The 27,261-nt window shown below is 42.9% G+C and overlaps 1 protein-coding gene across 1 annotated transcript in view; it reads right to left on the bottom strand.

The window, feature by feature from the left end:
* Positions 1-24,708, bottom strand: part of GAS6 (growth arrest specific 6) — a 39,481-nt gene extending 14,773 nt beyond the window's left edge. The window contains exons 1-7 of the mRNA XM_058825192.1: positions 24,634-24,708; positions 24,104-24,270; positions 10,324-10,348; positions 9,445-9,507; positions 4,863-4,985; positions 3,188-3,307; positions 1,052-1,177 (exon numbers count right to left, since the gene is read on the bottom strand). Of these exons, the coding sequence (XP_058681175.1) occupies positions 1,052-1,177; positions 3,188-3,307; positions 4,863-4,985; positions 9,445-9,507; positions 10,324-10,348; positions 24,104-24,270; positions 24,634-24,703 (694 nt within the window). The 5' untranslated portion in view covers positions 24,704-24,708. The remainder of the gene's footprint in view (positions 1-1,051; positions 1,178-3,187; positions 3,308-4,862; positions 4,986-9,444; positions 9,508-10,323; positions 10,349-24,103; positions 24,271-24,633) is intronic.
* Between the last annotated feature and the right edge of the window lie 2,553 nt (positions 24,709-27,261).

Here is a 27,261-nt window from a genome sequence, read left to right as displayed (position 1 = left end):
GGGTTGGGCACTGGAACAGGCTCCCCAGAGAAGTGGTCATAGCACCAAGCCTGACAGAGCTCAAGAAGCATTTGGACAATGGTCTTGGGCACATGGTGTGACTGTTGGTGATGGTGCTGTGCAGGGCTGGGAGTAAAGACTCTGTCCTTGTATCCTTGTGGGTCCCTGCCAACTCAGCTTATTCTGTGAAATCTATTTTCACAGACAGATTCCAGCTGCCCAAAGATACATAGCAAGTCAGTGGGAAGGCTGGAAGCAGAACTCAACTACTTGTCTGCTGGAGCAGAGCCCTGGGCTTTAACTCCTAGACAACACTTCCTCCCTTCAGGCCCCTTCTGCTATGCCTGTAGTGACTGGCTTTTGCTCCTTGCAGTCAGGGAGTGCATATAAAACCTGAGTTTCTCATTCACTCTTTTCTTTTTTTCTTCAGCTATTTTTTATCTTCTTCACAAACAAATGCAGGAAAGCAAACTGTGACAGCTGACAGGGATCTCTTCAGGCAGAGTTTAACACTTAACGCCCAACAGGACAGGTTGGAGTGTGATTTGAGTTAACTTAGACAAAAGGCAGGGAACAGTGCTGGTTTTGGAATACTTCCAAAACTTACTCTGTTGAGAAAGCTTGTGGCAGTGTAGCCAGCAGAACTCTGCATGGTTCCAGTACATGTTAAATTCCTAGTTCAGAGTAATACCACAAGACAGGCTTTGAAAAAAGAGCTACTGCTTTGTAACTTTTCTTGTCCTATGAAGAGACAGCAACATGCACAGATGCTTCTCAGCTTTCACCAGATCTTGCACTTGTTGAAATTTCAAGAAATCTCAGTACTTTGGCTCGTACAACTCGATTCCAGTCATCAAAGGTGACTGCAAACTCACTGAATTCAAAGGTGACCGCAAACTGCAAACTCACTCCTAACTACAGAAAGGGAACAGAACTCCAGTGTGTAAGCAAGATTAAAAAACAAATAAAAAAAGCTTTTACTGAAACTAAATTTCTGGGGTTCTACAGATTTAAGTTATATCATAAATGCTAACACATTTCTTGTGCTTACCCTGACAAGTTTTTCTCACATCATCGTACTTGTAGCCTGCATCGCAAAGACATTCATATGAGCTTATTAAATTTTTACAGTGAGCTTCTCCACAGATGTCTGCTGATGCTGTGCATTCATCTATGTCTGCAAAACAAACAATTAAACAACACAACTTCAGAGGAGTATAATCACTTCACTCTTCACATAGAGTGAGCTTAGGGCAAGGAGATCCCTGTATTATTTTGAAAACTGAAAAAGACCAGTATCTTTAAGAATCTACTTTTAGGGTTAGCTAGCTATAAGAAGTGACTTCAGGCTTCAAAAATCAGTTGGTCTTTTTTACCTTAAGCCATTAACCACTGTTGGAAAAAGCAATGCAAAGTAAGCCAGGAGAAAAACTGTAAAACAAAACAACTACTACAAAACCAAAAAAGCACCACTGTCTCCAGCCTGGGGGACTGAAAGTGCAGGTTTATAAAAGCAACAGGCAGAAACTTAGGAGCAACAGCATGAATATTTTCCAAAACACTGAAAGAACACTCAGCCTATGGCACTCCAGACATTTCTGCTCTGTGTCCTCAGACAAGCAAACAATACATTTTCATATATTTACAAAGCTAAGATCTAAATCTGCTGGTCTGTAGTGGCAAGGGAGAATTGAAGCAGCTCAATTTGTCCCAGAGAACAAGCCATGCCAGAGAGACGTGGGGTTTTGCCATAAGGGCAGGCAATGAACTGGAACTGGAAGTCCATAAAAAAACCTGATTGTTTTCCTCACATGTTAACTAATACCCTGCAGAATCCCAGTGCTGACAAAACATTTGCAGTGTACTAAGAGTTTAATATTTACTTTTGCTTTCTAGTATGTGTTAAAACTACAATTACTCATGACTCTTGTTGATTTTCCCACATATGAACAAACTGGCTGAGTACCCAGTGTGGCTTAGCCTACAAATCAAGGCAAGAGGGAACTTTTGTGTGTATGCCCACAATGACAGGAACAAACATTTAAGAAGTCAAAATGCAATGATAAATCTGAGCTATCAATAACCACACCTGACAGTAATCTCAGCAGCTGGAAGGTCACACATTGAAGCTACAGAACGCTTATATAGCAGTGCTCACAGTGCTCTAGGAGACAGTACTGGGGTATGGAACAAATGTACACACACAGCAAAACAAACACATATGTGAGCCCCTTGCCAGCCACCTGTCCATGCTGGCTGGCACCAGAGGGCAATTCAAAAGTGAAGTTGGCTCTTCTAAGTTGGTTAGGAATGGATACCATGTAATCTATCACTTTTTAGAGTGTAAGTGAATAGAAACAAAATCTTGCTGTTTTTGTTTTTGCTGGTAGCATTAATAAATTGTTCAGATCATGTATGCAAATTGTTTAGAAATATGTCATCACATCCATCTCTAAGGGATATATGCATCTTTTTTCATAAGATGTGGCTGTAACTTTAACAGCCACCTGTTGCTGAGTTACTGAGTTTGTCTCAGCATGCAGTCTCTTAACACTTCTAAAATCTCAGTTGCTTAAGTTTTGGTTATGTAAATTCATTCAGCAGTTTCAATCAGAAACTTTAGGTCCTCATTTTCTGTTCTCAGCTGGTATGTAAAATAGCTGCCAAACTTCACCAGGGCCTTTCTACACCTATTAATATTGAGTTGCAGTGAATTTAGCCATCTGTATCTATCTGAATTCATTAGCAGCTGCACACATGCAAATCTAAAACAATAAAATAGGAAACACACAAAACAAAAACAAATGGTTCACATACTACAACACTGTAAGACTGGAAAGAATCATAACAACACATCTGGCCAGCACTTCCTCCTCGCAATGTCAGGATATGAGGGCTGATCAACTAAAACAATTTAGCACAATCCAAGCCACAAATCCTCCATGAATCACGCCTCTGTTATGCTCTTGAGAGCATCATGGTCCAACTGCTGACAAGCCCAGGCATGTAGGCTGGCTGGAGCACCCAGCACAACCCCAGTGGAGTAAAGTTAAGAGGAGCTACCAGCAAGATTCTGCTGGGCTAGGGAGCAGACCAGGACTGCTCAGGGCAGCCCAGCTCCCCAGAATATAGACACAAGTCATGAAGCAACCCCCTGAAGCAAACTGAGAGTCCCAGCAAAGCTTACCTTCACATATTTTGCCATCTTTAAGAGCATAACCACTGTAGCACGAGCACCGGTAGCTACCTAGCTTGTTGAGGCAGAGCTGGTTACAGCCGCCGTTCTGCGTTCTGCATTCATCAATATCTACATCAAAAGAAAGTGCCACAGTCAGCTGTTCACATCTGTAAATAATCTACAGAGTCACAGAGCAACAGGCATTTGGAAGGAGAAATATCAAACAAGAAACAGTATTACAGATGCAGTAAGTGATAACAAAAAGCACAAAGATTTCTTTCAAACACTTCATGTGTATAAGCTCAAGTTTGTTTAACTTACAAAAAAAAAAGGGAGAGAGAAGGATCTGTAACTGAATAGTATCTCCTTCACAGCTCTGAGAATACATAAAAGTATCTTTAGTCACTGTGGAGGCAAAGAAACTTGTTTGCAGAAGCAAACTACTTATGTATTTTATATCATAACTAAGTACTAAAATTATGCTATGGCCAGTAATTCAGGACAAAAGCTTTAAATAAAACAGGAACACTATATTGTTACTATTACAGAACTCATGAGAACAGAGGAAGTTCCAAGTTCAAACCTGGAACATTTGTGAGCTTAACTGTGCCCCACTGAAATTGGCAGCAAAGGCCTGTAAAGTCCAGCAGAGCCTGAGTTTCACCCTCAATCTACCCGACCTGCTCATTATGCCCTGCTTGTCTATGGCACTCCAGAGTTAGCTGATGGGTAGAACAGCATGTCATGGCATTTTATAATAAAATAAGGAAATATGCTTCAGACTGATAAGAGCCTGAGCTCTCAAAGCCAACTGGATGCGGACTGATCTGCTTTCTGAATTGATTAAATAAGATGCTTGAGTGATCCTATAAACTCATCACAATATTTACATGAGAAGGAAAGACTTGGATCTCCTGCTGTCTTGGTTGACACAATTCTGGAATGGCTGAATACAATTCTAGTCATTATTTACTACTGGCAAGCAAAAAAGCAGTGGCCCTGACAGGAAGCCTTGCAGGCAGAAGAAAAAGAACCAAAGTAACCAGAAAACAAGAGGAGGGAAGATAACTTGTAGAGAAAACTGTGGGCAGCTGGAACTTCTTGCACGAATAGTTTCTGTCTGAAATTCTCTTTTGAGGTGATGGAAATGCACCAATGGAATATGTGGAATTAAGTGGACATGGAATAAGGTCAGACTAGCAAGGAGGCTTCAACAGAATAATTTTATCAATCTGTGTGTCATCAGACTCAAACCTCAACTTGCCAACTGGAAGTCGCTGTTCCCACTGCAGGGATGCTAGATGGGAAGATGGGCCAGCTTCTCTGGCTCTGTGGTCTGTGATCTGTTACACCAGGGTTCGGAGCAGCAGCTGATGCAGCTCTGCTTGAAAAGCCACTACTACTCTATTTCTGCTGCTGCTTTCAGAGGGGTGGAGCAGAAAGTTGGGCCATAACTTCCGGGATTACACAGCCAATACCAAGCTGAGCTCCATTACAGTCATACAAAAAAGTTGATGTGAAAAACTACCTGTTTCCCAGAAGGGTAAAAACATGAACAATGTGTAACCCAGGTTCAGTTCTGTGACTTTTGAATTGTGCGGCACAGCATCAGTGACCATTTGAGAATACAGGAAAACCCAAAATATTTTTGTTACAATAATAAAAGATAATGAAACCAAATTACCTTTTTCACATTTCTTTCCCTGCCAGCCACGCTTGCATTCACAATAGAAATCCCCCTTGAGATCTTCACATTTGATGGTCCCTTCTTTGTGACAAGGATTGGGAGAACACTGGTTTGGCAAATCTGATTTACACAAGGAATAAAAAAACCAAAACAAAACAATACATTGAAGTCACTGGCAACCAGGTGTTTCACTCTCATTAGAAGATGGAAAGCTTAAACAGTATTGGGGAATCACTGAAAAATACTTGCACCTGGCAAAACTATAAGCTGATTCTTAGTGCTCACGTGCCAAACAAGCTGTGCCAGGAATTTTACAGAGCACATGCAGTGGAATTCACTTAATTGCAAAAGGGAGTGAGCTACCACCCCCATATCTGAAGGACATATCTTCAAAGAAATAACTTAAAGTAGCTTATTTTTCTACTCTCACTAATTTTGAGAAAAATAAAAAAAGCAGTATCAACTAACATACTCAAGAAAGGATGGGTACTCTTTTCAATTACCTTTGGTAGTTAAACTGAGGATCTTACCAGGACTGATAGATTTCCAGCTATTTTAAATGAAAATTTTTATTACATAGAATGAAAATAAAAAAGGAATACTCATATAACAACAACCAAGGAATAGCAAACCATTAATCCAGTTTATAAAGAACACAATGTTCATAAGGGGATTTTTAAGCCAAGTTCCAGGACCTGGCAATGAGTTTCCTCATTGGAAAGAAGCAGGGGAGTAGTCACCACACTTTGGTAATGACTGAGAGAATAAATACCTAAGAGTCATGTAGCCACTCACCAACTGTAGTCAGCTGTCCAAATTCACCTACCCACTTACCTGCACGACACCCAGGGACAGTGCTTCACAGAGGTGGCTAAAGGAAGGATGAGAGAACACCCTTGTTTCCACAAAAAATGAGTTGGTGGCTATCATTGTAGTAATCTGTTAACACCAGTGCTCTAGATCAGTGGTCTTCAAAAACATGAATGTGTTAACTGTTTCCACAACTTTAACCAGAAGGAACAGTGCAGAAGCTCATTTTGCAGATTGAAAAGCTCAAGAGCCTTTCTTTTCACATATCTCCTCCCAGCATTTGAAAGTGCCAAATGTGTACACACTGAGTGAGCAGCAGCAGAAAGGACCTGCACTGGTTTCCATGCATTGGTTCTGCTGAGTCCGGTATGGACTCTTGATATTCTAAACATGACAGGGAGGCTTTCAGGAAAGGAACTGTTTGTAGATTAGCAGCCCCATCAGACTTCTCAAACTGAGAAAAGTCAAGACTTCTACTTTTGTCAGGATTACTATACTGCTACATGTCTCTCCTTAGCTTCCTCTGTGTGACCCTGAAAGTCACTGTCATGACCAGCTGCTTTGAAAGAACTTTAACACTGCTGTGAGTGCAGGCAGCAGCAGCTGCAGTTGATGTCTCATAAAGCACTGAACAGCACTTTTGTTTGCACTGACTGTCTTGGATTTAAATCTCAGGTGGTTGAGGTTGGCAGGCATCTCTGAGGTCACTTGTGCCATCTCCCTGCTCAGGCAGGGCCACCTGCAGCTCAGGACCATGGCCAGAAGGCTTTTGATTATCCCAGGGATGGTGACTCCACTGGGCAGCCTGTGCCAGTTCTGGTTCACTCTCACAATGAAAAAGCATTTCCTGATGTTCAGACAAAACCTTCCAGCTGTGCAGAGCTGGGGCAAAGGCACCGCCACAGAGCCCAGGCTACACAAAACAAAACACAGCTACATGGGCTGTCTTGACATCCACCTGCCAGAACCCCTCCCAGTAAATCCCTGCCCAGCTGACACACTGCTGGGGGGAGGAGCTGGGGAAGGACAGGCCAGGTTAAGGTGGCAATGAGCCACAACAGAGCAAGCCTGTCCTGGATGTTCCTTGTCTTAGATAGATCATAATGTTTACATTAAACAGAATGGTTTAGGTATAGTAAGCCAGGTTTTGGGGTTTTTTTTTGTGGTTTTTTTTAGCAGCACACCCCAAACCTCCTAAATATGGCAGTGTTATGTGATAAGCAAATCCAGTCAGCAGGGTTATACATAATTTATCTGGTATATCCACAAGTTTTTGATTCTTCCCCTCAAACTGGATTCTGACATGCCTTGCAGAGCCACATGGTAGTAACAATGCCCAGCAGGGTAATAACCCAGGGTATAATCCATGGATATCAACCACAGAGATTTCTATCACATCAGCACTGTGCTGATTGTTTGCTCCCTCTTATCACAAGAGTTTGAGAACATAAGTCACACTCTTATTACTCTTCTGGTGGTTTCACAGTTGTGTTATTCTGCTGGCTTCATAGAAGGTGCTCCTGATTGAAATCATTGCAAAAGAAAAAAAACAGAGCTCTTGTTTCCATTCCTTTACATGACAGATTTTAGCAAAGCTGTTAAAAGTAGTGATGAGCATGTCCTTTTCATGTGCTTTGAGCTGTCTGATACCACCTATGAAGCTCACAAGTGCAGATACAGAATAGAACTACCAATTCCATCTTTGAAATCTGTATGGAAACAAGACTTTTTTTATGCCTACTGACTGCCACTTTCAGTTCATTACTTTGTTCTGTGAACTTATTTTTTGATACCCAAAAAATTGTTCATATTGAAACTTCATAAAATGCTAGGCTGCAGATAATATTACACTCAGTAACTTAATAGTCAAAAGCAGGCACATATGATCTAACAAAAATATCATTGAGTTTTTTGAGGCCAATTCATTTCCCAAAAGTCCTGCAGAACTTTCCAAAGCACTGCAGAACCAAATCCTTAATCCCTAGATGACCTGCAGGATCTCTTTTAGAAAAAGATCCAGATATGCAGAGAAAGTATCAATATCCATGTATAAAGTAAGCATCTATCTGTAAAGCAATTATAAATACTCATTGCAGTCAGTGGAGACAGTACAATAAACAGAGTCTGTGGAGGGACCCAGGTCTCCTCAGAGCAGACACAGCTTGGCTGGGGGAATCCCTCTAGAACCAGAGGAGATTAACTCTCAGCTAACTCTGATGGGAATACTGCTCATGTAAGCACCCATGATGGAAATACCTATTTACTCTCTGTATCAACTCTTCTGAATCTAGAGGGGAATCCTAGTAGTAGCCTTATCTTACGAGTTTATGAAATTAGGAATCCTCACATATTCCATCTAGCCTACCTAATCACTGTCATACTTAAAATTTCTGCCTTATTTCCAGTATAAACTTGTGCAGTCAATCACCCTCCAGCCCTCAGGCTGTTCAGTAGCTTTGTACACCAGGTTAAAAGAACATTCCACTGCCTTGTTTTGAGAGGAGAAAGGCTGTTAAGAAACAAAGTTTAGAAGTGTCTTGCAGGCACAAACTCATAGAGCTACATAGTCTTTTGGCAGCATCTGTGAAAAATTAAGAGACACACTAGCACTGGCCAAGCACGAAGCCTGTCACTCTTCCAAGTGCGCTTCAGGCTCCTTCTCTGTTACTGCTCCTGTGAATTGATGATGGCTAGCCAAAACTCAGCCATTTAAAAACCTGTTAATATTTTAATGGGGGAAAATATTATCATTTTCTTTCCAAACTACTGCATCTGCAATGGGCAGAAATCCCTAAAAACAATTATTCAGCTTTTATTTTTTTAAGTTTTTTCATCACTACCCTTTAGACTCTCATTTCTGAGACCCTGATTAGATCTTTGGAACAAGTGTTCCCAGTGGATATCACCATTTTCAGCAGAAACTCCTGCCTCTTTGCTCTGCCACACGCACAAGTAAATGTAAACATTCAGCCTCACGTCCCACTTTGGACAAGCTGGCATACTGCAGCCAACACAGGTATCACACGTCTGAGAATTCTCAGGTCAAAGGACTCACCATCCATAAGTGATACTGCTGCAATATGTGAGGGAAATTCTTCACATACCACTCATTAATCTTGGAATTCAGTCTTTTAAAATGTTGTTTTAATGCAGTTTATTAATGTAAAAAGTTTACTAGAGGCAACTAGAAAGGTATTAGAAGAATTCATTAAATTTTCTTCTCTAGTGAAGGACAAAAAAACCCCTTCACCCTCTACAAAGTTATCCGTTTGGCTTCCAAACTGATTTGAGGTTTTAAAGGTAGCAATATTCAAAGCATAGTCACAGGATACATTAAACTGATCTCTTAAAGCAAAGAAGACTGGCACAAGCCTGGTTTGACTTTAAATTTTTCTTGAGGTTCCTTAATGGGGTAAGCCAAAGCTAGCATTCAAGGGAATAGAAAACAAGGGGCCAACCATTGTGTACCTTATGCCTTATGGCACTTCCTAGTTCTTGTCCCTCTTGCTTCTCATGTTATTCAAACTTTGGGAAACTGGTGGGAAAGAAACTTGCATCATCAAATATCAAAGCACTAAAACATGACAGCAAGGTGGCATTAGGTTATAAAATGGGAAAGATTTTGTTTAGTGGTATGGAATCTTAAGCCTGGAGAGTAGGAAGACCAGTATTAAAATACTACCAAAACCAGAGATGGCTGAGCTAGTCCCACACCTTCAGGTAGAATGAGAGAACATTTAGCTACAATATAAAAACCAGAAATGCTTACTATGAACACATGTAAGGAAATCTGGATTTCTCGTATACGGCGACCCATATTTCTGAATACAAGCTGAAAAACAGAAAATGAAATTGTTATTGTTGCAGTGGTGAAGGACAGCTGTTCAAAGCATGTAAAATGATACCTGGCCTGCGAGGATTTGGAAGGTGGATGCAAAATCTATCCAATATTATCATCTCCCAGATGCCTTGAAATTCTGAAGTTCATTGAAATCTTTTAGCTTTGATGTACAACAGTTAAAAGCCATTTGAAGAAGATGATCACTTAACCAGATGCTACTATGATTCTAAAACTATGATAGTAGCTACTCCAATTTGACCATCTAAACTTCTTAAAAAATCTAAAAAGTACATGTTTTTTTCTCCCACTGTGGCATTTGTAATCTTAAATACATAATTTTTAACACAAATAGAAAACAGTATGATGCCATACTATGATACAGTCACTAGAATAAGCCAGTAGTTGAATCTGGCACCTGTTTCTTTTTTGAAAAGAAATCTCCTTTTCCTTTTCTCTTTAAAAAAGAATCTCATTTATAAAAGGAGATAAGTTAAAAACTAACTTCATTAAAAAGGGAAAAAGGTAGAAAACTACAAATTATTTCATAACAAGCCACTGATATATATGCAACATCAAGACTTCAACATGCAGAAAACACAGAAAGCATCTCTGTCTGCAAATGTACACATAAGTAAAAACACACACCCCAAAGTACAATAAGGAACATAAAGTCTATCTTAAAAGTTAGCAATGCAATCAGATTGCAATCAGATTTCCATCCCTTAACAGAGACTTCAGCTGTGACAAGCTCCAGTGTTAGGCACATACCAGCACTCCCACAAAGTGGAAATAAAAGCTGCAACTCACCCAAGTATTTCGGGTAAAAATATTCCTGTAGAAGGGAGAAAAAAGAGCACAGATTTATTGAATTGTATTTGCTTCTATTTTCATGCTATTTAAGAGCTGCTTTAGTGGTCTTGTATGGCAGTTATTTAACAATTCCAAACACCTAATTTCCTTTTATTCAGAACCAGAACCAGCAGAGTATTAAACATGCATTTTGTCATTTGAAAAGCAAAGCAACATTAGTTTGTCTCAAGGTATTTTTTGATGGCAGCTGATCTGGTCAGTGACTGAGCATGAAGACACCCTCCAAGCTGCTGCTGATGGCATGAGGTAGGGGAAAGAACTGGAATCTGGGGCAAACCTAGAGGGAAGAGTACAGGATCCTTCAGTCACCCTGTGCCTCCTCAAAGGCATTCTGCTGATGCAGGGCATGAACACCACAGGAAAGCACATTTGCTCTTGCAAGGAGCACCCTACAACTCAAACAGTACCCATTGCTGTACCACACATCACATCCTGGATGCTCAAAGAAGGGAGCAATGATGTTTTGCAAGAGAGGGGAAAATTGACATCCATTTCTCTAAAACCAGGCTGCAAAGGGCATTGCCATTCCTCTCATGCCACATGGTCATGCATTACTGTTCCCTACTCTGCATCCACAAAGTGCAGCCATACAGTGAGAGCAGCATCACTGTGCTGATGTGATGTGAATCCAATCTTGCATGCTAGAATAGTCAGCCTGGTGAGGCCTGGCAAGCCACATGACTGCCTGCACCAACACAGGGAAACAGCAGAAAAATGCAGTTGTGCTGCTTGGAAGAATGGGAGATTGGCTGAAGCTGACAATTGTATCACATTCTTAAAAAAAAACTTCATGGTCAGGAAAAAAGCATTTTTTTCCACCTTCATGCTGGTTTTCATAATACATGTCACTAATTCAAGTGCAGTTAAAAATGGTAACTGGGGTATTGAATGAGGAAAAACTTATGCATTGTATCAGTACTTAATTATTTTTTAATAAACCACTTCTCAGCTAATTATGAAAGCATATGCACAGTATCATTTCCTTTTATGCAAGAGGAGCAATTTCCATATAACATTATATTCAGTGAGATTGGGACAGTAAATACCCTGCATTCTACAAAATTAAATTGGTCTATACAATGTGCAAGAGAAGAAACTATTTTATCTTCTCCTCTTATTACAGATGTTTGGATTGGATCTACACAGGCATGTATAAACAACAGGGACAGGCACACACCATGGTTCAGTTTGATCTGGGCTGTCCAGTGCAATCAATTGCACTGCTGTCATTTACCAGAAGAATCAATTGCTTCTGGCAAATATGCTCCAGTTACTGAAATGCACCATGTAAATATTCAGCCTAAATTATGAGAGCATCAGCAAAGAAGTAGAAGCAGCAGCTTACACTAATGTTAATTTTCAATTCTGATATGAGAGTGATATTCTTGGCCTCTTTTGGGGCTGAGCTTTGAAATGTTTCTTCAGCTTGAGATGTGTCATCAGAGTGATGAGCTCAGAACCCACTATGGTCCTTGCTCACTCCTTTTTTTTAAGGTTTAGTTTGGAAAAGACAAGTCATAAAAATGCAGTCAAAACAAAAATAAATCTAAGCAGTCTAAATATTCAGATGGGTGCTCATATGTGCTACAACCACAAATTGCACTTCAACTAGCACTTGAGGAGAAAAAGATAGGGGCATGTAATAAAATATTCCAAACATTTCTTTCATTATTTCCCCTTTGTTCCAGGTACTTCACAAGAATGTGCAGATAGATTTAACCACCAACAGGATAATCCAGACTCTGACAAGAACAACTATTCTGGCACTGACAGGACAATAAATAGGAGCATTCATATTCATGGCTATCAGCCTAATTGCTCCATGTCAGTGGTGGCAAAGGTATTTTCTCCTTGACCTCTGATGAATGAGTTGAGTGCTAGAAAAGTGGTACAGAATTTACTTTTGTAAACATAACTTCCAAACTCAAACTGACTGTGTATTCAATGCCAGTTGAACAGCAGATAAGTGAAACTCCAAGGCATTGTACCACCACAAGCTTCATTCCACAGAGTATGTAGCCAAGTGATTTAAACAGGAGGCTATTACTAGAAATTTAGCTCTTCTTTCCCTGTCTTTCTCATTTGCTTATGTTATACCAAGGCACTTGCTGATCAGTAGCACTTCTCCAGGTTTACAAAACCTGCTGATATTACTATTCTAAAACAAAGACACGTGCTCACAGGCTTTAACATGACTCATTTTTGTATGATTAGCTTTTCATTTCTTTCCATAATCAATATTTCTTACAGTGGGCTTCTGTAAATAAAATGACAATGCATTTACATTCAGAGAAAAGATTGATCAAGAATGAAGGATGAATGATCTTACACCTTGAGAAAAGGAACCTGCTTAAACTGCAGTCCCTTTTCAAAAAACACTAATGAGAAGTTTTCTCAGTTAAAAATTCAAGAGTACCTAACTTGATACAGATACACATTATTTCTCATGTGACACTCAACTCTTCAATGTCTTTTCAGTTTTCTGTGATGTACTAAGGCTTAATGACCCCCAGATGCCAAAGACAATGAAAATCCTACACAGGGTTAGGTCCCTGTTAAAAGTGTGCAACTCATCTTCTTTCCACTAGAAGTGTTCCGTTGTATTTTCAGGATCCTAAAAAAATGCCAAGAGAAATGCTTTGAGGCTTGCTAAGAAGGAGTTGGCAAAGATTTTCTGTTACTATTTTGCTGATTTCTCAACAAGTCACTTTCAATTTCAGGCTCAATAAACTTCTCACCATCCAGAAAGTCACACACCGTTCACAGGATCAAAACAAAGGAAGTTATTTAACTGTTACCACTAGGGTGGCAAAAATCACCACAGAATTATGTAAGTGTTAAATTTTCAGCTTGGATTCTGACAAAAAAGGTCAACATTTAAGTGTGGTCAGCCCTATCCCTTTAGATCTGCTTCCTAATTACCGCTGAAAATAAAAGCAGGAGCAATTGGCTTTTTAAATAAAAAGCTATAAACACATACATGTTGGACATAAACATCCACTGGACAGGCTGCTGCACAGACACTGACCTCACCAAGCTCTCTAATCCTTCTGTCCAGTAGGAATGTCCCAGTGCTGGCAAAAGGAAGACAAAGGCTGCAGAAGCTTTGACCTCCACAAGAGACCAAACATCACAAATGCAGCCTCAAAATTCTAACCTCTGTGAGTGTTGCCAAGAAAACTTAAATATATTTCCACTTCTCTTCTTTGTGACCTAGCAAACTTTCTGTCTGGCTGGCTTCTACCTATCAACCAGTCATGGCTGGGATGGGAGAAGCTACAGGACACTGGCAGCCTGTGGTGCCTGGTAACACGAATGGTCCTTTTGTAAATCACATCTTTTATCTGCTGCCACTACAGGTCAAACTTGTAGTATGAGCTGTAAGTCACCCATGAGTTACACATCGTGTACCACCCAAAGCACAGCTCAGCAGAGATCTCAGGTAAAGAGGAAGGAACAGGAGAGACTGGGAAGTGCCTGAGACGTGCACATCTCCACCCTTTCAGTGAGGTGGAAAGCAGGGCACCAGGCCAGGCTCTCCGGGCAGGTCCTGGCTTGCTTATTTCAGCTCAGTTCCAGAGATCCTGCTCTTGCTGCCCAAGAGACAGATCTGTGCTTTAATAGAAAGATTTAAGCTCTACAATCCCCACCCATTTCACACGAATATATGTACACACTGGAAGCAAGTCTTCTGATGCATTAAATGCAATTATTTGCTTCCACAACAGTGTTTCAAGATCTGAGAGTGCATGCTTTTATTTCAAGGCAGAGTGACACCAAGCCTGGCCATAAGAATTCTGTTCATGGGGCTAAGGTGCTCCTCTCCTACCTGCAACTGGAGCTTACTATTACCCTGATAAAACAGCTACTACAACACTTAGTCTGGATACCTAAGAGAGCATAATTTTAAAAGTGTCCTCAGAAAAACTAACCCAAGCAAACGACCCCCCCAAAAGTCCAGGTTGTTAATTTTTATTTTTGGCTTTTTTCCTTCCAAATGATAAGAACAGTTTGACTGGGGCCACCCCCAAAATGCCTGTCATTGAAACAACTGAGGAGAACAGCAACATGAAGGTAAGAATTCACAGCTGTGGAGTGGAAGGGGCAGAAACACCTGTGTCAGCCCCCCTGCCAAAGCAAACCTACACTGGGATGGGGTCACCATCTATTTTCAACTCTATGGCCGAAGTCCACAGTGGTAAAATCCAGAAGTCACTGTAATTATACAGGGTATGCATTAGTCCTTTTTAGAAAAGATGGAAAAACACCAAATCAGAACAGGCATTAACATGAGTCACCGTACAAAAATAGCCCTTCAGAAAACATAACAATGACCCTGTCAACACCAGGAAAATGTTCTCACTGGTGCTTTACTTTAAAGTAATTGGTAACACTGGAGACCTCAGAAAAAAGGGCCTGCTTACTGCTTCTGTTTATTTTGCCTGAGTAGCAGGTCAGTTAAGACTGTAAGGCACAGAATCTTATGAAAATCATGTTTGAGCTCTAGAGGCCACAAATAAAAGATGTAGTTCATAGGAAGGCTGCTCATGTTTCTGGACATCTGGCCCTTGGTGGCCCTGCTTGGACAAGGAGGGGCCTGGAAGGAGGATGGACCAAAAGGCCTCCAAAAGGCCTGCCAACCTCAACCAGTCTGTGATTCTGTGATTGCAGCACTACTAACACTGGAGCATTTCACCGACTTGTGTTAGCAACAGTGATTTCTAAAAAGCACTTTCTCAGTTACCTAGTTACCTCTAAGACAGTAGCAACAACTCCCACATTATGCCCTTTCCTCATTTCCATATAATGACTCTCCCTTTCCCTTTTCCTCTTTCCTTCAGGACTGAATGTTTGTCTTAGGCATGGCCAGACCTCATTCACAAATGTTCTTCATGTTTCCACACTATGGGCTTGCATTATCCTTGAAGAAATCTCTGCTTCCAACCATAACTGGCTGTAACTCAGGGTTTGCTAGTTTTCAACTGTTACAACCTGAGAGTGCAAATCTCAGCAATGCTTGAGAACTCTCCTCCTTTTTTTAAAACTCAGCCCCAGACTTTAGGTGCACAGCAAATCTCACACTACACAATATGGGCCTTCCTCCTGTATCAGGGCATGAAGCAGTTCTGCAATTCAGAATTTTAAATACATAGAATCAGTAGTTTCAGAATTTATCCTCAAATGAATGCCATGCTGCCTGCACAAGCTTTCCCTCTCATCATGAGGGACCCAGCACTCAGCCAGGGCAATGTGTTTCCGATTGTGCTTTGTGGCAATCTGTATTCTCCAGATGAAGAGCAAAGAGAACTTCTCCCCACAATTTGGCAAGTGAGGAGTTAGAGAACCAAGTAGGTCACATTACAATCCAAAAGCAGCATCCAAGTCTCATCTCCTACCACCCCAGTTACAGCTGTTTCAGGTGGCTTTTAGGTTTTTTTTGTCCATTTGTCAAGTATCCTCTTCACACTGTCCAGCTACTCAGGTGCACAAAGCTGGGACTGCCTCTTTTACCAAGTTGTTGAAGTTTCCAAAACAGAAGCATCCAAGACTCTACTCTCCAGCATGACATCTTCCATAGAGACTGGTACCTCTGCAGAATCCTTGAGTCTGAAATAAAACCCATCTATTGTCATAACTTCCTTGGCTCTGTTCTGGACAGCAAGATTGTTTCCCAATAGCTTACTGAGGTGCCACTTCAGCAAAAACTGTTTCTCTGCAATGAGGAAAAACCAACCAATGATTGAAATGCATAATTAAAGGAGAGAAAAAAAATACTGGAAGCAAACAGAAGACAAAAAAAATGTTTATGTATATCACAGAGACTTTACATTTTGTGAAGATGCAGGGGGCAGGGAGACATGATTTCTATAGGTGGCCTGAGGCAGGGTTTGACTAGACAGTAAACAGCATGAAATGGATATAACTGGTGCCAAATACTTCAACAAAAATAATTTGTAGTGTGATTCCAATTGGTTGCATGTGCTTTTAAGTTATTCTGACAGAAATCTGATCATAAATGCCTTGAGGTTTCCTCCACTGCTTCAGAATAGAAAGGCTACTTTCCCTCCAGCTGCAATAATGTGCAAGATCTCAATTTGATGACAAATGTCATCTCACTCAATGTTGCTTGTTTGAATCTTTACTTTTGCAAGAGTTACAGTATTTGTATGTAGTAAACTAACATTTGCTCAGACAATTTAGTCAAATTAAGGAAAACAAAACATGTAACATAAGTAAAAGGCTGTCTCTCCAACACCGTCTATATTCACTCTGTAATTATTTTATCCATATTTAAAACAGAACATGTCATATATCCTATCAAACATGTTTTAAATATCTATGCTCTCTCATGGGCTCTGTGGCATTTTATCCACTTTAGTTTTCCCCCTCCTTATAATGTAATCACACTGTTTCTTTGGATCTTGCTTAATCTGCAGAGGCTGCAACTCACACGAGCAGCACTCAATCACATTGAGGCATTTAAGGATTCAGACTCAGAGGGCACAGGCAAGTAAGGAATAGGGAAGTGACATCTTAGATGATACCAGACTCTTGTGACAGAATCTGGTCTCATACTTCCCTGTTCATTATTTTCATAATTAAGCAACTTTTGCTTTTCTGTTCTGGTCCTAAATATTTTCTGGAATTGAACTACACCTCCCTGTTCCAGGAATCAGCCAAATATGGTTGCTTTCCAGGAACATGTAATTCTGTGCAGTGCAAGCATGACCAGTTCTCCTTTTATCTCTTCATTTGTGTACCCTTCTGTCCTGGCAGGTGTGTAGAGTGAAGACAACACAAACAATTGCTCCCCTCTCTGGGTATCCTCCTTACTTCCCAACTTTGCTCTTCTAGTTCCCACTGCTGATGCTCAAAGGAACAGGGACAAAACACAAAGCCATCAATAAGTAAATTCCACACACATGTGGGGAGCCTATAGAGCAGCGGTCATAACAAAACTCTGATTAAAGCAAAGATACAGAAGAGAGACCTGCTGAAAAACTTCAGTCAGATTCTCCAAGGCTTGGTTGTCCATTCATTGCCTTGACAGGCTGAGCTCTGACAACCATTTCTGTTTCTCTTGCAGCACCTGGCCTTCCTTCCCATCCTAACTCAGGCTGTCCTTTCCATTGCCAGTCTCCACTGGACTGGGGAACCAATCCAGCTGCAAAATTACCATTTTTCTCTGCAGGCTACTTTTCTTTAGGTTAAGTTACTTTAATTGGTCCATGCAATCCCCCAAATTGCTGTGCAAGGAGGGTGAAAAGAACAGGCAAAGGAGTTGCTTATCTCTACTACGGCAGCTGAATCCCCAGTGTGAAACCAAAGCTTGAAAAGCAATGTGAGGGGAAAAGTAAACCTTGCTGCTCTGCTCCTTCTCAGTTTCTTCTAAATCTGTGGTCATGCTTCCATCCTTGTTCTTCATACTTAGTGGAAAATGACTGCTTGTAATTCATTAAGCTCACTCAGAGTATGGAATACACATGAATCACTGCTGCCAATTTATACACATTCAATGTTTCTCTTACCTGATTCTTAGGCAGCTGCACTAAAAACTTATATTAATTCCCTGTAGACTGCTAATTTTCTTTTTAATTTAAAAAACAGAATGAGATGAGTTCATGGCCACAAAACTGTTTTCTTAATTTTTAATTGACTTTTTCCCCTTCTTACGTACTTATTAATACTTATTGTACTGCTCTAGAAAACTGACTGACCCTAACTTCATCTACTTTTTCTATTACTATCCATCTTGCAACCAGTATAAATCCCCCCCCTTCAATTTGTCATTCTTAGCATCTTATTCCACCCTATCTTCAAACAGTCCCTCAGCACATTATTAGTCCCTTTTGTCTTCTCTTGCTCCTTCTCTCCTCCTGCACAGGACATTTAGCATGCACTACATCTGTGATGTGGTGTGTCAGTATTCCCAGGTTTATTCTGAATTTTTGGGCTGCTCTCCCATGAGTGGAAACTGATACAAATCAGGCAGGTATGAGTGCAGTAGAGCTGATGGAGTTGTGTCTGCTTCCACCAATGGCAAACTTCACTCACCCTTATCTTCTTCTGATAAAGCAGCATTTAGCCAATAAATGCCTGACCTGCCTCCTAAGGCAGGCAGGAGTATTTTTGTCACCCTCCTGCTACTGAACACCACCACTGCCAACAAATACTGTGTCTGTACTGCAAAGTAGATGGGCACATCCAGGCCCACAGTCCCAATCCTTGTGCCTTGCAGATCAGTTAGACCCACTGGATTTTGGTACAAAGCTCCCTTGTCTTTTATACCAAACTACAGGCAGAAGGAAAGAAAGGGCAGGGAATGCACCTGGTGGACACACGGATCTCATCCCAGCAGGCTGGGATGCCACTGTGGCATACACCTGGGCACTCAGATTTTTACTTGCTTTTTCTCTCCTTCAACCCATTCCTGGACAAAAGTCTAAGTATCCCTGTACTTTCTTTCTCAAAGGCTATTAAGCAGGTATCACTGTGCCTGGAAATCCATTCTTACATGTATTGAGTCCAAGCAGGTTAAAACATCAACACAGAGTTTTCCAGTAACTCCTCCTCTCTCTCTGCACCAACAAGAAGAGATAAAGAAATTTATACAGATATAAATCTAGCCCTCTCTCCATTCTCTGCCAAAATGTCAAAACAAATCAGTATATTGAGAAGAACTGTCACAGCAAATACAACCAGATTTTTGCCTGGTTATTAAAGGAATATTCTATACAGGGATGATGAGATCTGTATCTAAAGATGATATCAGTATTTTCCATGTCTAGACTACACAACATTCACTAAATTACTCAAAGAAATCTTACACTGCTTTACTCTCCCAGCAACTCCTCTCCTCCCTCTACATGCCTTCATACTTTACTGATTAATATTTACAAGCGTGTGTCTACCTTGTTATTCTTAGAAATAACATGTAAACATTGCCTGACAAGCATGCCTCCTAAAAGATCAGAATGAAGTCTGGATGACCCTAGTCCATGGATGAAGCTCATCTGTGTTATCAAGACCATGTCATGTTATGGAACACGTAAAAAATAAAACCAGTGAGCCATCAAGAATAAAACCAACCAAACTGACCCTTACCACACCCTATAAATTGCTTCATCTTCATTTCAACTTCTCGACAAACCCAGCCTAGCAGAAAGAATGCTGACATTGCTGGATGTTTTGTTAGGATCAGTAATTTTCAAGACAAGATTGCTAAAAGCCCCCAGAAACTTGGTCTGGTGTCACTGCTGCCCTTGCCACGAGTGGGACAGTGGAGTAGATTCCTCTTCAGCCCCAAGTTATGCTGTGATTCTCTGCCAGTGTTTTGTGTATCTGACAAGCCGTAGATTTTAAAAACATTTTGGATGCAAGTCCCTCAAAATGTGGAATTTTCACGTGTCTGCCTATGAATCAGATGTGCACTCTGCACGCACATGGAAACCAGCTGGCTTTGCACAGTGCTCTACCAAGGGCCAAATCCACAAACAGTAAACACAGGTGGCCAGGCTGACCTACATCAGCGTTTCTGGTGTGCCTAGCACTTTTCAATGCATTCAGCACAGCAATTTCTAAGGTGAGCTGCAGGAAGAGCAGTAATTCTTCAGCAGTAACAACAGCAAGCAAGATGTGCAGGGACAGATGCTGCACTGTGGTACCAAAGGATAAGAGGCTGCATTCAAACATCTTCCCTATGCTGAGCCTTTCAAAGCAGAGAAACTCCTTGCACAAAGACACTTTTTTCTTCAGTGAAATGCAATGTTTCTAAGAAGATCAGGATCTACACTCCCTTCTGCCCTTTGTTTTACATGCTTGGATGACCAGATTTTTAGAACGGGTCAACCAAATTCCAGAGCAGTTTATCAGTCACTTAACAAGCTGTAATACCTTGACTGCATACCAAGGTCAAATATTTCTGCAGTGCTGCTTTTATAAGGCCTTGTCAACATCTTAAATAAGATATTCTTATCTCTGTATCCAAGATATTTTGCAACTTCATCCCATCTATCACACCTAGCATGTATTTTGAATAGATCACATTTAGAAACAGTCTGCATACCTCCCATCAAGATGTTTCCCATCCTTCTTTTTTTTTTTTTACCTCTATATTAACTTTTAATTTTTCTGTTTGGCACCTCTAGCATAAATGAAATTACAAAACAGGAACCATCCCAGAATTCTGCAGTAATGTTTAAGGATGCTATAATCAGCTTCATGAAAAAGGTAGGCTGCAAGACTCATTAATCCAGGCTACTTGCTTTTACCATGTATAGTCATACAAGTGGCACAGACTGAGTTTTGTTCTGCCTTAAAAAAAAAAAATCTAAAAATGTTTCAATTGATCTTCCTTCCTCTAGTCTGAGCAAGCTGATATTTATATTTTCCGTAACATAAAAGACAAAAGCTGCACTGCCCTGCACATGAATGGCCCTTGGGCCCCGCCTGATACACTATTCTTAGCAGCTGAGGTAAGTAATCTCACACATGGCAAAATCCACATTCAGGTTTCAGAGAATGTGCATCTTCTGCTGGCTGCTTGCAGATGTTGTTATGGGAAGCTGATCACTGAAACAATGGAAGGCCCACAAGAAGAGTGCTCTGGTGTAGGTATGTGACATGTCAGTTCATTTACTGCTCTGTCCAGGAAATCGGTATCTTTCCCTAAAATTCTTGGCTAGATGTTACAATTGGCTGCATAAAGGTATGGGAAGCATGGGAAGCATCACATGAGCTGTTAAAACCTTGCTTCGTCTTACCTCAACTTCTGGAACTGTTTTATTGATCCAGTTAATGCAATTTCCTATCACATCTTTAGGTCATAGGTCGTAAAATTAACCCTTCAAATTCTCCTCACACAACCACAGGATAGTCAAGAATGGAAAGGTAGGTAAGGAAGACTCATACATTTCATCAGCATCTAATGGAGGGGAAAAGGGAAGAGGGACAACACTTCTGGTCTGACATCACAAGCCTTTCTTGAGGCTAACTGAGAAGCATCAAGATTGATCAACTAATCTGAAACTAACTTTCAGTTGTCAAGGCTGCAAGAGCATTGCTCCTGTGGGACAGTAAACAGCCAAATGCCCACATAGATGCTCATCTGCTGATTTAAAGCATAAAACCTGGGAGATGCAACAGGACAGACTGCACTGCTGTGTTTGTCATGGTTTGCCTGCATAGCCTCACAGAGCCCAGCACAGGGCAAAAAGTACTGTAGCTGCTCCTTTCTGTACAACCTAAATAGTTAATCCATGTGGCCAGGTTCAGCAGGCACATGCAGAAATTTCATCCTTCCTAAACTACAAGGAATCTTCATCTGTCAACAGCAATCTCTTCATTTCCCTCATGGATCAGCTGCAGCCTGGCAATATGCTGAAGCATGACTGCAGTTACTGTAATTTTTCAAAAAGCTTGGTGTTGTTCACAACAGGTTTTGGCTTTCCTAAGTCTCAACTAGCTTCCTTCTTCTGTCAGTCACTGGGGCTGGATGTACAACACAGCATCAGTGAAATGACAGCACAACAGCTCCCTACTGTTTAAAATACACTTCCATTGTGCATTAATATTCTGTCCATGAAATCCAGTTACTGCTGAAAGAGTAGTCACCTATGCACTATAAAACAGTGAAGCCTTCCAGTGCAGAGCAGAAGCAGCCCACATACATAACCTCTGCCACCATGCATTGGAAAGCTGCTACTGAACAGCAGCTGCTGCTTTCCCATCACATACTGATTGCAAAAGGGAGAGGAAGGGCCAGAAATCCCCCTGATATATTACAGCACACTGGCTTCTCAATCAAATTGAAGCAAAGTAATACAAGGACTAGGACATACTGCACTTAACAAGCAACTTCACAGCTCTTGGGAGGTTTGTGTCTCAGAAAAGGTGGGATCTCATGCCACTGCAGATCTAAGTGTCCTGGTGTAGAAGGACATGTTAGGGGGCACAGACACTGGAAACCATCTAGCCTTTCTTCAGGTTTTCAGAACAAAGTGCAACCTAGCAGCAATAACAAAGGAAATGCACCAAAAATCAAAATCACTTGCAATAACAGAAAGCCAGCATTGTCCTACAAAACACACTGAAAGTATGATGGCATCTTAAAGAATTTCTATTACATGTGAAAAGATTTTAAACCAAAATGATTTCACTATTGTCATTTCAGTAGGAGAACTCTCTATTCTTTACAATTTACAAAATCACTACCAAACACTGTTAAAAACTCCTGACAAATTTGTACACTATCCTACCCTTAAACTAATCTATCAATATATCCCCTTTGGCTACCTTCTTGGCCAGCAGCCAGTTAGTAAAAGTAGTGACCTTAGATCACCTTTGTTCCAGAAGGCTACAAAATCACACTCATCAGAGTTTTCCCTGTACTCACTGCTAAGTGATGAATATTTATATTGAGTTTAAAGTTATATTACTCAACACAAATACTGTAGTTGTGCCAGCCACTCTCACCCCATTACAGTTATCCACATTCTGGAGTAGCTGTTTTTTGCAGAACAGAAGCAAACACTGCTACATGCAGATGTGACTACAGGTACACATAAAAGGTGTAACATTAAACACTACCTGGGCAAGTGTTCCATATTAATCTTGAAAATAAAGATGGTCAAAACCACATCACTTTGCTTTCGCTGTGCTTACTACTGTCTTGTGACAGCAAGCTACTGCACTATCCAGTGCTGAGGCTGCCAATGAAGCACACGTGTCAAGACTTGCCTTACTGAAGCATAAAACATCTCCTCTGCTAAATCCCTCCCCTGCCTGTGGTTTGTGCCTCTGTGTAGACACACACATGCTCACTCTCTCTCTCCCTGCCTCTGTCCTATCTTCTCCCTAGAGCATCATACCATTAACAGGAACATGCTGTGCAGAACTGAGCTTCAGTTTGAACACCAAGAAAATCCGCTTCCCACTGCTAAATCAATGCCAGAGAGTCCTTGCAATGAGAACAGCCTATCCAAAACAGTGTTGAAAGGAAGTGTAAAGTGGCTGGAGGAGTAAGCCAAGCTTAGTAAAGCATCTGCATGCTGCTCAAAGTGAGAAGACTGAAGTGAAAGTCAACCTTGATAAGACTGGAAAAGACAGCTCCGTGCATGGTGTGCAGTCTGTAACCGTGTGAATCCAGTGCTAGAAGTGCAGCAGCACCACATTCCCATATATGTGCCCTCCTGCTGTTGTAGTGACAGGTCCTGAACCTACTGATTCTAAATGCTGACCAAGCTGAATTGGCCCCCACAAATTTAAGAGTGGTTAGGACATTTGTCTTAGAAGCCCCAGTTGTGACATATGCCGCAACACTGAGGGGATTTTAAATACAGCTGGGATGGGAAGCTGGAGGGAAGAGCAGGGTATCCAGACAGAGAAGCTGTATCATTATGCTGCACTGGTCTTGCTTCATGGATTTTGGACCGTGGGTGAACAGGACCCTTCCACTCTCCAGTGGCAGTCCCGCCAGCCGGTGCCAGGCCGGGCTGCTCACACGAGCACGCTCACAGACACGCCGCTGACCGGACAGCCCTGGCACTGCCCTTGTGCGGGCTGAGCACAGTGTGCCTTCCAGCCATTCCCCTCATGGCCCGGGGTCCTCCTCCTCCCGATGCCTTTCCCAGCCGTGCCGGTAGCTGGCATCCAGCCGCGGGCAGAGGGTGGGCGGGAGCGCAGAGCAGGACAATTCCCCGAGCCTCCGCGTCCTTACCGTCTCTGGGTCATTCTCAAACACCTCCCGGGCCTCCTCCTTGCTGCAGTGCTCCTCCACGCACTCCCTCTCCAGGTGTCCTTGCTTGGTCTCCTCGAAGATCTGGTACGCCCGCCGCTGCCGGTGCCGCAGGAACTGGGCGGCTTCCGGGGCGCGCAGCAGCACGGCTGGGCAGCCGAGCCGGCACGGCGGGAGGCCGGGAGCAGCAGAGGAGCAGGAGAGGAGCGGGAGCAAGGACAGGCAGCGGTGAACAGCTGAGCCCGCCGGATCGCCCCGGACCCCCGACCCCCGCCCCGCACACCAGACCGCCCCTCCGGGGGCACCGAGCGCTCTCCGTGCCCGGGGCGCCGCCCGTGGGCCCCCGCGGCCTCAGCGCGGCCCCTCACGGCATCCCCTGACCCCGCCGCCGCCCTCACCGCAGCCGCGCATCCCCCGCACCCCAGCCAGCACAGCCCGCACCCGCACACACGCAGGGCGGCGGGGATGCTCGGCGGCATGTGCGGGAGGCACGAACCCCCCGCGGTACTCACTCTGCGAGGAGTCCGCCGCCAGCAGGACGAGCAGCAGGGCGGCCCCGAGGGGCGCCGCGGGATGCGGCATCGCGATGCGGCGGCGGCCGGGGCCGGGGCCGGGGCGGGAGCGGCGGAGCGGGAGCGGCGCGGGCGGCGGGCGCGCTGCTACTGCGGGAGCGCGGCGCGGAGCCCGGCGGGGGAGCCGCGGAGCCGCTCGCCCGCCCTGCCCAATCCTCACCAGGCACCGCCGAGCCGCTGCTCACGGACACACCTCGCTGGCTGGCTCCCGGCGGAGCGGCCGCCGGCCCGGCTCCGCGTACCTGCCCGGAGCGACCGCGGCGAGCGGCGGGGGCGGTCACGGGCAGCCGGGCCGAGGGGCGGCCGGCAGGACGCGGGCAGCGGGCGGGGAGACTGCGCCCTCACCTCCAGGCACATCGCTTTAATAGCTCCAGGCACATCTCTTTAATAGCTCCGGGGCTCATCACTGGGAAGGGAGAAGCTGGCACCAAACCCAAGCCAGTCCTGCCGTAAATTAGAAACTTGGCTCTCCCCACACACCAACACAGGTTTCGTCAGAAACGCATTTTCAGTTTGTTCCAGTATTTTAGGATGAACTCCCCAGGAAAGAGATTAATGTCTTTTGTTACCAATGTGTTGCAAGCCGTGCTTTACTGTCCTTTGTCCATCCGAAGTTCCACAGGACACTTCCGCCGTGGGAGACCCTGTTAGCTGTAACCTAGAGCTGTGGGGTCAGAGCTCAGAGGGGCTCTTAGGCTATCTAGTGCCGCTGCTTTAAAGCCGTGCTTTCTATCTGTACTGCTCTGTCAAAGGGTAAGTGTGACAGATAGCTCCAGTAACACCATGTCCATACATTCTTCGAGAAAGCTTCAGTGGCATAATTTGTTTCAGAAAAAGAACCTATCTAGTTTTAGTTTGTTATTTAGGTATATCTAATACAGATTTTGTGTCCCCACAATAATTACTGCAAATATAATAAAACAAATGTAAACAATGTATTCATATCACATAGTTGAAGTAAAGTAGGTGAAAACAGAAGAGCCAGCCTCATTCAAAGCATTTGTTCCTACGCTGGTATCTTCTGTCTGACAATACCCAATAGTAGAGATGCAGGTAAGAGGTATAAAAACATAGAAACCACCATTAAGTGGCTTTTTTTTCTTCTGTTTTCAACTCCTGAAGTGCAGAGGGAAAGCTCTCAGGTGAAATCCAGTGCAACCCTAGCAGCCACCAATGTACCACTTCTCTATGAATTTGTCCAATATCTTTTTGATCTGTTTGTACACCTGGCCTCCAGGAGTGGTGGGAAGGTCTCAAATTTGCACAAAGGCTAGACAGGAACTTTTTCTCACTGGTTTTAAATCCAGTGCTTAATAATTTTACAGGGTACTTGAATTTTTGTCACAAAAAATAGTGAATGATCATGCCCTATTTGTTTCCACCACACCAGTATATAGACCTCTCTCATATGCTTTCAGAACCATTATTTTTCCTGATCTGTGGAGCTTTGGTCTATTACTTGTTTCCAAACCCCTCTGAGCTAGCATTGCTCAAAGGAGCAGTCCTTCCAGTTCCTGTTGCTTTTTCCTGTCCTTTGGTCACATCCGTTTCTTGTGCTAGCATGCTGCAAACTCTATCAGAATAATCCAACAAAAATGATTAATTTTGTTCATATCAGTTCCCCCACTGAGTTGCTGAACAGCTGCACAAACACCAAAAGGGAGAGGCTTTCAGGGATGACAGCGAGTAGCTGCAGGCAAAGGAGCTGCGGCCTAATTTCATCAGCAGAGCTGGCCAAAGTGGTTCATGAAGCTACAGCTGAAGGCAGAGGTTTCCTAGGACTGGCTGCCACTTTCCTCCCTCTGTCATGTATCCTCCTGCCCATGTCCACAGATGTGGCTGTGCCATTTGAGCCCAGTCACCTGGCAGGAAACTCTTCTTTTTTTAGTGTATGTGTGTGTGTCTGTGTGTGTGTCTGTGGGAGTGTGTGTGTCTCTGTGTGTGTGTGCGTGTGTGTGTGTGTGTCTGTGGGAGTGTGTGTGTCTCTGTGTGTGTGTGCGTGTGTGTGTGTCTGTGGGAGTGTGTGTGTCTCTGTGTGTGTCTGTGTGTGTGCGTGTGTGTGTGTGTGTCTGTGGGAGTGTGTGTGTCTCTGTGTGTGTGTGCGTGTGTGTGTGTGTGTCTGTGGGAGTGTGTGTGTCTCTGTGTGTGTCTCTGTGTGTGTGTGTGTGTGTGTGTGTGTCTGTGTGTGTGTGTGTGTGTCTCTGTGTGTGTGTGTGTGTGTGTGTGTGTGTGTGTGTGTGTGTGTGTGTGTTTTACCAGGTTACTGTGCTGAACCAGCTCAGTGACAGCATGAAGAAGTGTGGAGTGGGATTACAGCAGTAAATCCATAGTCAGCTCTGGGATTGCAGCCTAAGCCCCTCAGACACCATTCCCCAACTTTTCATCCTGCCCTGTACATTTGCTATTTATACTTCTTTTCAGACAATGTGGGCAAAACTACATGCAATATACAAGATATGATATTATAGCAAGTGTCCTGCTTCTTTCTTACTTCTTTTTTTTTTCTTACTATTTTCAAACATTGCATGGGTCAATTCTTGACCTGGTCTCTCCACAGAGCCATGAACA

The sequence above is a fragment of the Ammospiza caudacuta genome, chromosome 2 (genome assembly GCF_027887145.1).
Source record: "Ammospiza caudacuta isolate bAmmCau1 chromosome 2, bAmmCau1.pri, whole genome shotgun sequence".
Classification (NCBI taxonomy): Eukaryota; Metazoa; Chordata; class Aves; order Passeriformes; family Passerellidae; genus Ammospiza; species Ammospiza caudacuta.
Note: the sequence above shows the minus strand (reverse complement) of the source record. Positions and strands in the feature narration are given on the sequence as shown.